This window comes from Lithobates pipiens, unplaced genomic scaffold (genome assembly GCF_037356315.1).
Source record: "Lithobates pipiens isolate NorthernLeopardFrog02 unplaced genomic scaffold, aLitPip1_a1.2 Scaffold_13, whole genome shotgun sequence".
In the NCBI taxonomy this organism is placed as follows: domain Eukaryota; kingdom Metazoa; phylum Chordata; class Amphibia; order Anura; family Ranidae; genus Lithobates; species Lithobates pipiens.
In genome coordinates this window covers 351,593,348-351,608,198 of record NW_027507718.1, presented here as the reverse complement: position 1 = coordinate 351,608,198, position 14,851 = coordinate 351,593,348, and the positions used below count along the sequence as shown (strand labels likewise).

Genomic DNA, 14,851 nt, shown 5'->3' with positions numbered 1-14,851 from the left:
GTACCCGAAGTGTTTCTGGCAGTTCCAGTTCGTAGGCCACCTCATTGATTCTCCTCTTGACTGAGAAGGGACCCAGAAACTTAGGTCCCAATTTCTTTGAAGGGCAAGCGAGTCGGAGATTAACTGTAGACAGCCAAACTTGGTCTCCAGGTTTCAGAATCAGTTCCCCCCGTCTGTTTTTATCAAAAGTCTCTTTGTTTAGTGCTTGTGCTCTGGTCATGGTTTCCTGCAACAGTTTATTGTTGATACTGAAAAAATCCACAGTCTTGAGAACGGCTGGCACAGAACATTCAGGAACAGAGTTAGGTAGAAATGATGGGTGGAAACCATAATTGGCAAAAAACGGGGTCTGCTTGATGGTAGAATGGATGGAATTATTATAAGCGAACTCAGCTAGTGGCAACAGAGAGAACCAGTCATCCTGGGAAAAGGAAGAAAAGCAGCGTAGATACTGCTCAAGAGTCTGGTTAGTTCTCTCTGTCTGCCCATTTGTCTGAGGGTGGTATGCAGAAGAAAAAAATAGCTCGATGCCAAGGGAACTGCATAGTGCTCTCCAGAAACGAGAGGTAAACTGCACCCCCCTATCTGATATGATGTTGGCTGGAACTCCATGAAGCCTGATGACTTCCCTGATAAAGACTTGTGCAGTTTCCGGTGCTGATGGTGTTCCCTTCAAGGGGATGAAGTGTGCCATCTTGGACAGCCGATCCACTACCACAAAGATGGCCGTATGGCCTTCTGAAGGGGGAAGTTCAACAATAAAGTCCATGGAGATTAACTTCCAGGGTCTCTCTGGAGCAGGTAGAGGTTTGAGCAGGCCCCAAGCCCTGGCCTTATTACCCTTGCTGCGATTACAGATGGAACAAGACTCCACATATCTTTTGCAGTCCTTTGCAACTTGCGGCCACCAGAATGTTCGTTGCACGAGGTCAGACGTCTTGGAGACACCGAAGTGGCCGGCTAGTACATGGTCATGGCAGAGCCCGAGTATGGTGGCCCGAAGATTTTCTGGAATGAAGATTTTGTCCTCAAGCCAGAACAGACCGTCTTTCGCAAGCAGCCTTGCTACTGCAGGAGGGGGGTCTTCACTGGAAGCTTGCTTAATCCGGCTTAACAGATCTTCCTGAAGAAGGAGAAAGTTTTCCGCCGACAGAATAGTATCCGGAGAGGTAGGTACTTTGGGATCATTGAACATGCGGGACAATGCGTCCGGTTTGGTATTTTTTGAACCTGGTCTGTAGGTGACATGGAAGGCAAACCTGGAAAAGAACAGCGCCCACCTGGCTTGACGTGGCTTCAACCTTCTAGCAGATTTCAGGTACTCCAGGTTTTTGTGATCCGTATAGATCAAGATCGGGTGAGCTGCTCCTTCCAGAAGGTACCGCCACTCCTCCAAAGCCGCTTTTATTGCTAATAGTTCTCTGTCTCCCACATCATAATTTCTTTCAGGAGCAGAAAGCTTGCGTGAAAAGAAGCCAATAGGGAACAGAAGAGACTTGGGGCCTTGTCGTTGTGAGAGTACTGCCCCAACGGCGACTTCGGATGCATCAACCTCCAGAACAAACGGAAGAGCCGGGTCAGGGTGTTTCAGTATGGAAGCGGAGGTAAAAAGTCTCTTAAGGGTGTCAAAAGCAGTTTGAGCTTCAGAAGTCCAATGAAATCGAACTCCCTGCTTAGTCAGCTGGGTAATAGGTGAGATGATGGCTGAGAATCCTTTAATAAATTTCCGATAAAAGTTCGAAAAGCCCACAAACCGCTGAACACCCTTTTTATCCACAGGAGCAGGCCACTCAAGGATAGCGGAAATTTTTTGAGGGTCCATTTTAATGCCCTCAACAGAAATGATTAGTCCCAGAAACTGTATACTCTGTTGTTCAAATTCACACTTCTCAGGTTTTGCATAAAGGCCATGCTGACGGAGACGCTCTAACACACACTTGACATGTTGACGATGGCTACTGATGGAGGCAGAAAAGATCAAAATGTCATTCAGGTAGATGATGACGAATAGGTCCAGGAAGTCTCTAAAGATGTCATTTTTAAAATGCTGGAAGGTGGCGGGGGCGTTGCAGAGCCCAAACGGCATAACTAGATATTCGAAATGTCCGAATCGGGTGCGAAAAGCTGTCTTCCATTCGTCACCTTCTCTTATGCGGACCAGATTATAGGCCCCCCGTAGGTCTAATTTAGTAAAAATGACTGCTGCCCCCAGTCTCTGGAAAAGTTCTGGCACCAAAGGAAGAGGGTATCGGTTTTTAATGGTCACTTTGTTTAGTTCCCGATAATCGACACATGGCCGAAGGGTATGGTCCTTTTTTTCCACAAAGAAAATGCCAGCTCCTGCAGGGGATGTGGAAGAGCGGATGAATCCTTTCTTAAGATTTTCATCAATATAGTCCTTGAGTGCTGCCAGTTCCAGTTCAGTTAAAGGAAAAATTCTTCCAAATGGTACTTCAGCCCCAGGGAGGAGCTCGATAGGACAGTCATAGACCCGGTGAGGGGGAAGAGTCTCTGCACCTTTCTTACTGAAGACATCCATGAAATCGTGGTATGCCTCTGGAACTAATTGGCGAGCTTCTGTATCCAGGCACATCAGAGCTGTGGGCTGGTTGGAAGTCCTTGGTAGACAATGTTGGAAGCAATAGGGTGAAGGGAAGGTAACATCTCTGTTAGTCCAGTCAATGCGAGGGTTGTGGGCCTGGAGCCAGGGCATTCCCAGGATAACAGGAAACAAGGGTGAGGTGATGATGTCAAGGCATAAAAGTTCATGGTGAAGATTGGATATGCTGGCAGAGATGGGGACGGTTTCCTGGGTGACAGGACCAGACCGGATGGCGGATCCATCAGCAAGATGTATCATTAGTCCTTGGGTCTTGGAGCGTAGTGGTATGTGATGTTTTGCTGCAAAAACAGAGTCCATAAAACAGCTGCATGCTCCCGAGTCAACGATAGCGGGAACCTGGATGTTCTTTCCGGGGAGCTGCAACAAAACGGAAAGAGCAAGATGAGGGAAAGCATTGGTGATTGCAAGAACTTGATCAGCAGAAGGAGGAAGCCACTTATGGATCTTGGTTGGACAGGACCTCACGTAGTGCCCAGGCTCCCCACAATACATGCACAGATCATTCATGCGGCGACGCTGACGTTCTTCAGGTGTGAGCGTTGGTCGTAGCAAACCCAGCTGCATAGGCTCCGGCACATCAGTAGTAGGAGTAGACTGAGCTGGTGGCATAGTACTTGAGTAACTGGGCACTCTTGGCAACATCCAGGTGGGACGTGACGGACCTGCGGCTCTCTCTGACCTGCGTTCACGTAGGCGCCTGTCAATCTGTATGGATAGATTGATTAATTCATCTAGAGTCTGAGGAACCCCTACACGGGCGAGTTCATCTTTCAGGGGATCAGACAGACCCAACCGGAACTGGTAGCGGAGAGCAGCATCGTTCCAATTGGTGTCTGCGCTCCAACGCCTGAATTCTGCAACGTAGTCCTCTGCGGCCCTGCGACCCTGCTGTAATGCATGGAGAGCGGCTTCGGCTGTTGCTGAGAGCTGAGGGTCCTCATAAATTCGGGCCATCGCGCCAAAAAAGGTGGTCAGGTTGGCAAGTTCGTCAGCCTTTCGTTCAAGAAGGCGATGTACCCATGTCTGGGGTTCGTTCTGGAGCAGGGAGATCACAAAGCCTACTTTGGTGGCTTCCAAAGAAAAAGTCCGTGGCTGAAGAGCAAAGTATAACTCGCAGGAGTTGCGAAAGGCCCTGAATTTGCTGCGTTCACCAGAAAATCTTTCAGGTGTGGGCACTCGAGGTTCAGGGGGTAACATCACCACTGCTGGTGGAGCAGGCATGCTGGCAGAGGCGGATGGTGACCCCTGGGTAGTAGCTGGCAGGGAGAGGGCTTGAACACGTTCCTCCAAACGGGAATAGTTTTCTTGAAGGCCTTTAACTGCCTGGGTCAAACCCGCCAGATGCAAACACAGTTCATCCAAAGGAGAGGCTCCCTGCGCGGGCTCGGTCATGGCTGCTTGATACTGTCACGTACCTAGTTGTGAGCCCGGAATGCAGAAGGAGACCTCTCTTGCGTCCCCGACTCACGGCCCCTGATGATGGTGACAGGAGGCTCGGGAGTCAAAGGTAGCACGAGTGCCTGGCAGGATCAACAGCCGGTGGATGGATCTGGCTGACTTCAGGAACTGTAGCTGGACAAGCAGGCCCTGGTGACAGCAGACAGGAACCAGTAGACAGCAGGAGACCAACAGGAGCAGGTGGATCACTCAGGGGCAGGCACACAGAAGAGTCAGGCAAGCCGGGTCAAACCAGACAGTCAGTACAGGAACAGATGCAGCAGGCAGAGGCAGGAACGTGGAACAAGCCGGGTCGATAACGGATGAGCACGGATGGACCAGAGGATGAGACAGGTGCAGAGTCGTAGACAAGCCGGAGGTCAGAGGCAGGCAGAAGGCAGGGAAGGTCGCAGGTCAGGCCGGGTCAATACACAAACAGATCAGATTCAGGTAATAGTCTCAGGAACGCTGTAGATCAAGCAGCAAGATCAGAAGGGAGAACTGGGTTTAAATAGCCCGCCTGGCGCCGGTAACCGTGCGCGCGCGCGCACCCGCGCGATCACGAACGCGCACAGCCGCGCGACCGCGAACGCGCGCACAAGGCACCGGCAGGCGCGCACAGACAGGCGACGGACCACTGTCCCCAGCCAGCCTTTCCTGACAGACAAACGCAATTTAAAAAAAAGTATTATAACTGGTCTGATAGACCAGTGGCCCCCAAAAACGACAGATTGAAGCGGGCTGTTATATACCTTCTTCCACATACATACTGCACTTCTCTAGAGACTTTTGTCACAGGGTCATTTAAAAAATGACAGGCAGAGGAAGAGGCAGGCCCTTCCGCAGGGGTGGTAGGGGTAGGGCAGGAGCAACAGGTTTGAGCCAAAGTGGCAAATTGCAGAAGGTGCATGTGATTACGTCAAAGGACACACCAGACTTGGCTGAGTGGCTCACTCAGACTACTCTACTCCTCTCGATCTGCACCCTCTTTACTCTCTGCTATATGCACCCCCAAAGACACTACCACCAACACCACCACCATCACCATGTACCTTCCGCTTGAGTCACAGGAATTATTTTCCGATCCATCACCAGACATTTCCGATGCGCAGCCATTCTTGGCATTGGATCAGGAAGAGGAGGTAGCAACAACCGCCACTCAGCAGTCTGACGACAGTACCCAGATCAGCCCAAGGAGGAGGTTGGTCCCCGGTGTTGCTGCCTACTCTGAGATCTCTAATTATAGCGATGGGGAAGGTGACGTTGATGATGACGTGTCTAGTGATGTCACGTGGGTGCCCACAAGAGAGGAAGAGGAGGGGAGTTCAGAGGGAGATATGGACCAGCAGATAGGGAGGAGAAACAGGCGGAACTTAGATTGCACAGGAGGGACAAAGCAGACTGCTAATGTATCAGGAGCGAGGCATCAACCATGTATGGTCACATCTGGCACGCCCAGGATGCCGGCACATGGCGTGGGCTTTTTTTAACGTGTCCACTGCTGACAATAGTGTTGCCATCTGCAATCTTTGTAGTCAACACATAAATCGGGGTAAGCCCAACACTCACCTAGGGATGACCACCTTAAGAAGGCACATGAGCTGCCATCACCGAGCTCAGTGGGAGCAATGGAACCCACAAAGCCACACTCCAGGCTCCCATCGTCCAGCCTCGTCTTCTACTTCTCCTTCTCCTCTCTCCTCACAATTGTCCTCCACTCCACCTTCCATCATGCCGTCCTCACGTTTTTCTGCAAAAAAGCAGGCTTCCGTGGCCAAATGTTCGAGCGTAAAAAAATGATGACGCCGGAAAACCCTCTTGCCCAACGGTTGACGGCTGGCTTGTCAGAACTGATAGCCCGCCAACTACTGTCATATAAACTGGGGGACTCCGAGGCCTTTCGATAATTTGTGGCCATTGGAAAACCACAGTGGAAGGTCCCAGGAAGGAAGTATTTCTCACAGAAGGGCATCCCAGAGCTATATGGCCATGTTCAGCGGCAAGTGAATGTATCTCTGGCACACAGACACGTGGTCTAGCAAACACGGGCAGGGAAGGTATATAACTTTTACTGCTCACTGGGTGAACCATCTGATGGCTGTCAAGCATGTAACCCGTGGCACCCGTGTTGGATTGGTTTTACCGCCCTGGATTGCATGCAGGCCTGCCTCTTCTTCTCCTCCTCCTACTCCATCCTCCTCCCTCTCCCCCTTGGCTGACTCCTCCTTTTCCGCTGCTTTGCGTTCACAGGCAGATCAGTGGCTAACACTGCTCAATTTGACAGTTGGTAAAGTGGTGTGTGACAACGGTGACAATATGCTTAGCGCATTGAAACAGGGCAAAATTACACACGTGCCATGCATGGCACACGTCTTAAACTTGGTCATGCAGCGATTCGTTGTCAAATACCCTGGGGTCCAGGACATCTTGTGGCAGGCAAGGAAAATCTCAGCCCATTTCAGAAGATCTTACATGGCCATGGCTCGCCTTGCTGACATTCAGCGGTGACACAATCTGCCGGTCAGACATCTTATTTGCGATTGCCCGACGCGATGGAACTCAACTTTCTATATGCTTGATAGGCTGCTCTAGCAGAAACGTGCAGTTAATGACTACCTGTACGAACTCTGTGGCAGAACAGGTTCTGGGAGCTTGGTTTTTTTCACCGCGCCAGTGGTTGCTCATGCGCGATGCATGCAGACTTCTGCGGCCATTTGATGAGATCACCAAACTGGTCAGCTGCAGCCATGGCGCTATCAGTGACATGGTACCTTATGCCTTCTTTATGGAGCGTGCATTGTGTCGTGTCATGGATCAAGCCGTGGAGGAGCAGGAAGATGAGGAAGTTGCAATGCTGGATGAATTCCCGGGGGGGCTACTCTATCTGAGACAAGTCAACAACAGGAGTCTGAAGAGGAGTCAGAGGAGGATGGTGCCGGGGCGGATGAGGAGGAGTAAGAAGAGCATGCTTTAAACATTTCTGGGATCCCTGGTGTTGTGCGTGGATGGGGAGAGAACGAGGAGGACAACATTATCCTGGATGATGAGCAGGAGACAGGCCACCACACCGCTTCCAGTTTAGTGCAAATGGGGGCCTTCATGCTCCAGTGTTTTAACAGGGACCCCCGTATAAAAAGCATAAGGGTCAAGGACCAGTACTGGGTGGCAACGTACTTAGAACCCCGGTACAAACACAAAATGGCAGAAATGTTACCACCGTCACAGAGGGCTGTCAGAATGGAGCACTTCCAGGCCTTGCGGGTACCAATCCAACAGCTCCTGCAAGAAGAGGGTGGTTTGAAGATGTGTTGGTGACTTCTGATATGAGGTCATTCTTTCAGCTGACCCATCAGCAGGTCTCATCCGGATCCAGCATCAGGGAACGCCTAGACCGACAGGTGTCCGACTACATCGGGTTAATGGCCGATATGAATGCTCTGAGGAGTGATGAACCCCTGGACTACTGGGTGGGCAGGCTTGACCTCTGGCCAGAGCTTGCCCAATATGCAATTGAACTGTTGGCTTGCCCCTCATCCAGTGTCCTGTCCGAAAGGACGCTCAGCGCAGCAGGGGGGATCATGACCGATAAGTGCACTCGCCTAGCCCACGACAATGTTGACTACCTAACATTTATAAAAATTTATGAGGCATGGATCTCGGAGGAATTCAACACATGTGACCAGTAGACCATGTATATGCATAACTCTATAAACTATTTATTTAATCGAGCACACGTACCTTTTTTCTACCTTTGGCTCACTTCCTTGTACAAAAAAGCATACCGTAATATATGCCCGTACCCTCCTGTTTGAAGAGGTTGAGCGGTGTCATATTTTTGGGTCCCGAGTTGCTGGTATCTGTGCTGCTGTCAGTGCTCTTTATCTCGGTGCTGGTTTCAGTGCTCTCTCTCTATCTCGGTGCTGGTGTGGTCTCAGTTCTCTCTATCTAGGTGCTGGTGTGGTCTCAGTGCTCTCTATCATGGTGCTGGTGTCAGTGCTCTCTATCACGGCTCTGGTGTGGTGTCAGTGCTCTCTATCTCGCTGCTGGTTTCAGTGCTCTCTCTCTATCTCGGTGCTGGTGTGGTGTCAGTGCTCACTATCACAGTGCTGGTGTCAGTGCTCTCTATCACGGTGCTTGTGTCAGTGCTCTCTATCTCGGTGCTGGTGTCAGTGCTCTCTATCTCGGTGCTGGTGTCAGTGCTCTCTATCACGGTGCTGGTGTCAGTGCTCTCTATCACGGTGCCGATCCCAGATTCACTTAATACTTTTGTTATGTCAGTGTCCATGTTGTGGGACTATGTGTGCGCAGCTAGTAAGTATTTTGTGGCTGGAAATATGACCTGGATTAAGATTCGCCTGCCATTAAAGTCAATGGGGTCCACCGCGAACTTTGCGGTTCGCAAACTTTTGACCGCATTTGTAGTTCGCTTTCGCGAAACATCCCGATGGAAGTTCTTCCATCACTACCTCTGACAATGTTATGTAATTTAACTTTATTTATTTTCTTTTATTTCTTTTCCTAACCTATCAAAGAATACTTCCACTTGGGTTACTTTATAACGCCATGTATTGATAGATTGTGAATTCAGTTGCAATCTTGCTCATGGGTGAAGAGTATGTGAATATCACATTTTTTAGTATTTTCACTTTATGTTCAATTAGTAGGCAGGTCCCACCTCAAGACAGTCTTCTACTTAAAGGCATGAGGAGGGATGTCACAGTATCTCCACGAAGCTACACTTGTACGTAGCGAAACACGTTGATGTCATAGTAGCTAGCTGATCGCAACACTCCAGTTCCAATTCCATCCTGCAGACACAAGAGGGCGCAACAGCTGTATGTGTTACACATACTTGGAAATATATACCATCCACCAAGAGAGGCTAATCTCCGAGTCGCATGACCGTCTTTTTTGATGCCAATTAGCAACAGACATGTGGAACAGTGCTGACAGTGATGATGCTCAGACATGCCGCCCCTACTGACACGAACGACCTATCATTGGATCCTTTACAGAGATATCTGTGGAAAGTTATCCATGACGAGGTTTGACTCACATCGGTGAGGTAAGGCTGTCAGTCATTCACTGCATGTTTGCAATATAGAATGGGACATTTCCATTTCTTCTTAAGAAAGTGTATTTTACTTCCCGGACATCATCACATGGGATCCCCCCTCCTGTATGCGACTAATACATGGATGTGGGAACTCCTGTGAACTCGCAGCTTTTATTCTTCAGTGTGCCCATGCTTCCCATATGATGGACGCTAGCTGCTACTAGAACCGCCACTAACACATCTTTCTATTTTGCATGCTAGGACAGTACCTCCTTTGAGGCGTATAGTGTGTTTATCCCACATTCATTCTATTCAATATTCTCTTACATTAGTGCATATAGGTAGTGTGTATAGTCCCAAGGCACATAGGAAATACAGATGTATATTTTATATATGAGAAACAATATTCAACACCGTATCCATTTGGGCTATTACATATACACCTGTACCCTATTAGCTTCCAGCATGATCCAGATCTATGTGCTTTGTGACTTTATTTTTAAATATTGGTGAAGGTTGTTACTGTTGGTACATTGTGTTCAATTAGCAGGGGTCTCCAAACTTTCTAAACAAAGGGCCAGTTTGCTGTCCTTCAGACTTTAGGGGGGCAGACTGTGGCCATTTGGAGTAGAAAAGGTCCCGACATCAGTGGGGGAAAAAAAATAATGCCCCATCTTTGATGTCAGTGGGAGGAGCCGAGTCCCATTATTGGTGTCATTTGGCCCCATCGGTGTCATTGGGAGAAATTGCATCCCATGATTTGTATCATTGAGAGAAATTGTGCTCCTTCACTGGTGTCAGTAGGGGGAATTATGCCCCATCATTAGTATCAGTGGATGTACTAATGCCCTAAGGGCTGGATGAAAGCAAGCAAAGGGCCGCATCTGGACCCCGGGCCACCGTTTGGAGACCACTGAATTAGAGCATTGGTCTCTTTTTAGTGATACATTTTTCAATAAATACAAGTTTTTTCATATTACCAAACAAGCCATGTCTGCTTAATTAACCGCTTGGATGCACATGCTGGGCTTTCCCCAAGTGCACCCTTTTCTTTCCTGTTTTTTTCCATTATATGTGTATGGTTAGAGAGCGGACCACCTAATGGTGTTTTTGCCATTTTACTCTTACAAAACCTCAAATCCTAACCCCCAATCTTTTCTTTTTGGATGTTTACATTCCTTGTAATAGGAATAAAAGTGACATCATTTTTTTTTTTAAAGAACAGTGTAAAAAGAAAAAGGAAAAACAAAATAAAAACATCTAACGCGCCGTCCCGCCGAGCTCGCGTGCTGAAATTAACACATATGTGAGCCACACCCGCATATAAAAACGGTGTTCAAACCACACATGTCAGGTGTCACCGCAATCGGTGGAGTGAGAGCAGTAATTCTAGCACTAGACCTCCTTTGGAACTCAAAGCATGCAACCTGTACAATTTTTTAAACATCGCTTATGGAGATTTTTAAGGGTAAAAGATTGTTGCCATTCAATGAGCAGGCATAATTTTGAAGCGTGACATATTGGGTATCAATTTACTCTGCGTAACATTATCTAATACAATATAAAAATAAATTGGATTAACTTTACTGTTGTCTTATTTTTTAATTCAAAAAAGTGTATTTTTTCCCAAAAAAGTGCGCTTGTAAGACCGCTGTGCAAATACGGTGTGGCAGAAAGTATTGAAATGACTGCCATTTTATTCTCTAGGGTGGTAGAAAAAAATATATATATAATGCTTGGGGGTTCTAAGTACTTTGCTAGCAAAAAAAAACAGTTTTTAACTTGTAAACACCAAATCTCAAAACGAGACTTGGGGCCAAAGTGGTTAATGGCTGTGCACTGAGCTATTTTGAGGGGACAGAATATTTACAATGTTATACAAGCTGTACACTCACTACTTTACATTGTAGCAAAGTGTTATTTTTTCAGTGTTGTCACATGAAAAGATATAATAAAATATTTACAAACATATATGAGGGGTGTACTCACTTTTGTAAGATACTGTAAACAATACCAAGCGTTACTAGCTATAGTACTTCAACACTGATTTCAACTCACTTAATTAAACCCATAATAATAACTATAGTGCAGGGCAATATTTAAATCTCAACTAGTGTCTATAAACAAGTCCTTTTCACTGTGTTCCAATAACTAGCGTGCAACAAAAGTCATATCCTCTTCCTGAGTGTCACCAAAAAAATACAAACACCCCGTGCAAGAATGCCCGCTACTGATGAAGTCTATACCTGGGCGTAATGCCTATATGTCATTCCCGAAGGGGTGGTGAGGTTTCCAGACCTATGTTTTTTTTTTTATGCACTGTTTGTGTTTTATTCCACATGAGTGTTTTTTTGTGGGACAAGTGACATCAGAGCGGAAAGCTGTATTACCTAGCACTGGCCATTGGAGGTTCTTAACTTGGCTATTCTTGCATGTGCTGTTTGCATGTTTTTGGTGAAACTCAGGCAGAGGATATCACTTTTATTGAACACTGATTATTGGAGCACAGTAAAAAAGGACTTATTTATGGACCCTTGTTGAAATTTACATGTGCCATATAGATGGATGTTTTTACACGGTATGTAAATGGTTATAGGTATTTAGGGTGTGATAGGTTTATTTTAATGGGTTATAGGCATTTAGGTATTTACATACTGTACTCTCAGGCTGATTCACACCTATGCAGGTTGCAGTTGATGCATGTCCCAAGTGCTTTTTGCATTTTTCAATGCACATTTTTGATCCATTGAAGTCTATGGAACCAAAAACACAACCGACCCATAGGAAACCATGTTATATGGACTATAGTGTGTTTCTGCAAAACTGAAAATGCACTAAAAAATGCATAGTTGTGAACCAGGCCTTAAAAAGCAGTAACAACTATTAAGCAAGCGGAGCACTCTGAAGTAATTCATTCTCAAAGTTCACAGCAGGAGCACTGAATTTGTTCAAGCCATTCTCTCAGCAGCTCAGCTCACCTTGCCCCCCTCTCCCAGAGCACCTGCATCTCTTATTAAGTAATGGAGACTAAAAGGCTGGTAGGTTGATGAGTCTCTGAGCTTATCTGGCTTAGACTTCAGGATACATACTAGGTTTGGGACAGTAACACCTGCAATAAATTACTTTGCTGCAAAACAATAATAACATACCTGGGGGTTAGTAAATGCCTGCTTCCATAGGGATCTTCATTATCCCCAACAGTCGTATATGCCCCATAGGATCAGGTACTTAGACTAGCTGTATGTAAATATACATTTACTGATATAGTTTTTGTCCGACTGAGGGTAGACATCTAAAATTATGCACCTCGCCCCAAGAAATCGTTTATTCAAAAAAGGAAAAGGTTTGGGAAGGGACTATAATGGCGCTTTACAAATAATAATGGAAACCAGACAGATATACATAAAATGATACAAAATGTTTTTACTATAGACAAATACTAAAACCAATAACAGGACATGGTAAGTCGTTGGGTTTTAGAGATTTAAAATAATAATGCAGGTATTCTATAAAACCCAGTGACATACCATGTCCTGTTATTGGTTTTAGTATTTGTCTATAGTAAAAATATTTTGTATCCTTTTATATATATCTGTCTGGTTTCCAGCATTATTTGTAAAGCAGTGTTATAATCCCTTCCCAAAACTTTTCCTTTTTTGAGTATACATTTACTGACTTTTTAATGATTGCATAACTAAATTAAATGGTGTTGCATGTATTTCTGCTTGAAGTGTTTTGTGCTTTTCAGTGGCCAGTAGCAGTCATTAATGGGGCTACTGTAGATCTGCCTATCAGTGGGTAAAAACGTAAATGTATTTAACCCTCATCACCATTAACCAGTTTAGTCATCGAACTGTGCCACTGAAACATTCACAGGTCATGTTTTTATAGCGTGACATCATAAATGATCTTCTTTCTGCATGTGCAACAAAGAATACTGGAACAGGAAGCTAATGTTCATTTAACCAATCAATGAATGGATGGATGAATCAATAAACCAGTCATCTAATCAGGTTTAATTTTTTATTCTCTGGTAGGTACCATTCTAACTGGAAATGACAAAGTGATTGGTTGAAGTATGAATTTGTTCACTCTGCTCTATTTATCATAAACCATTAGCAGTGGTTATGGGTAAATATTGGCAGGTAAATATCCATATAAACCTAGATAGTACTTACAGCTTTGTTAGGTTGTGGAGTCCTCTAAATGCATTCACAGATACAGTTCTAATTTTATTATGTTGCAGATATCTAGAAAGTTACAAAACACAAGACAAAGCATGTTAGCACAAGCAGGATGTATTATGTTGACATATCAGTGAACACTAGATGGAGCTGAAGAATACATGAATTGAATGCATTGCATTTTTGACTAGTAATAACAGTTTAGAATAGAATTCTAATTCTATGCAATGTTATATGGGGATTTTCTGTTTTGTAGAATCACATGTTCTACAGCCACTCAATGATGTAAACATCCTATATCAGTTCTCTGGAGAACACGTCATCTGGGTGCTAATGAAATCCCCTAGTCCTTGAAACAGCAAGGCATGCTAACACATTCTAGATTCATTACCTAATGTCTCAACTGGTATAGAAATGCAAGCAAAGCAGACCAAATGGCATTATTTTTAGGCCTCATGCACACAGGACATTTTTACAGCTGTTGTTTTTGGCTTCAGATGTTTTTTTCTGCAATCAATAAACTCTCCAGCATGTTAACAGTTTTTGGAAGGGGCATTTTCTAGATGGACCCCCCCCCCCCCCCCCCCCAGAACTAGTGGGTTTTGAGAGGAGTTTTTCCGACTATAAAAATTCTCTAACTCTAGAAACATTGATTACTTTTCAAATAAACAAAAAATTATTTTTGCAAACCAATAGATAAGGTTTCCTTCCACCTGTTAAAGTGGAACCATAGGCATAATAACACATATGAAGCAGTGTGTCACTATCAATACATTTTTTTATGATTTGTCAATCCCGCCAGTAGATCTGTTTTTTTTTCTACTGTCCAAGGGGGAGAATGCTGTTCAACAGTGAAATAACACTGCAGCATTGTCACTCCGGGGATAAGGTAGTCTAAGGTGGACTTGTAGCTTTAAATGGGCTTTAAAGCAGAACTTCACCCAAAAGGGAAAGTTCCACTTTTCATCCTCCCCCCTTCTTTGCAATATTTGAATGTATTTTTTTTTTGGGGGGGGGGGGGGTAGATACCTTGTTATCAGAGGTACCCATTTCTACTTCCACTCTGACCTCTTAAGTGATTGGAACAGAAGTTTGGCCCACCCCCTCCCTACCCACAACCTTCTGGGACACATCACAGGTCCCAGGAGGCTGCAGGTCCATTCACAAGGTATGGTGCAACTTGTGAATGCACAGTGGGGAGCCGGCTTCCCACAGTTAAAGTGATACTAAAGTCTCGATTTTTGTTTCAAAATAACAAACATTATACTTACCTGCCCTGTGCAGTGCTTTTGCACAGAGAAGCCCATATCCTCCTCTTCTTGGGTCCCTCTTTGGCACTCCTGGCTCCTCCCTTCTTTTGAGTGCCCCCATAGCAAGCAGCTTTCTATGGGGGCACCCTAGCAGAGCCGAAGCTCCGTGTGTCCATTTAGACACAAAGCCACAGCCTGGCCCCGCCCACTCACTCTCCTCTTTGGGTTACTCACTTTGATTGGCAGCAGCAGGGGGCCAATGTTGCTTCGCTGATGTCTCAGCCAATGAGAAGGGAGAGTC

General features: G+C 45.8%; 1 protein-coding gene across 1 annotated transcript in view; it reads right to left on the bottom strand.

The window, feature by feature from the left end:
• RXFP1 (relaxin family peptide receptor 1) overlaps positions 1-14,851 on the bottom strand; it is a 523,212-nt gene that overhangs the window by 179,470 nt on the left and 328,891 nt on the right. The window contains exon 6 of the mRNA XM_077477119.1: positions 13,295-13,366. Coding sequence (XP_077333245.1) covers positions 13,295-13,366 — 72 coding nt within the window. The remainder of the gene's footprint in view (positions 1-13,294; positions 13,367-14,851) is intronic.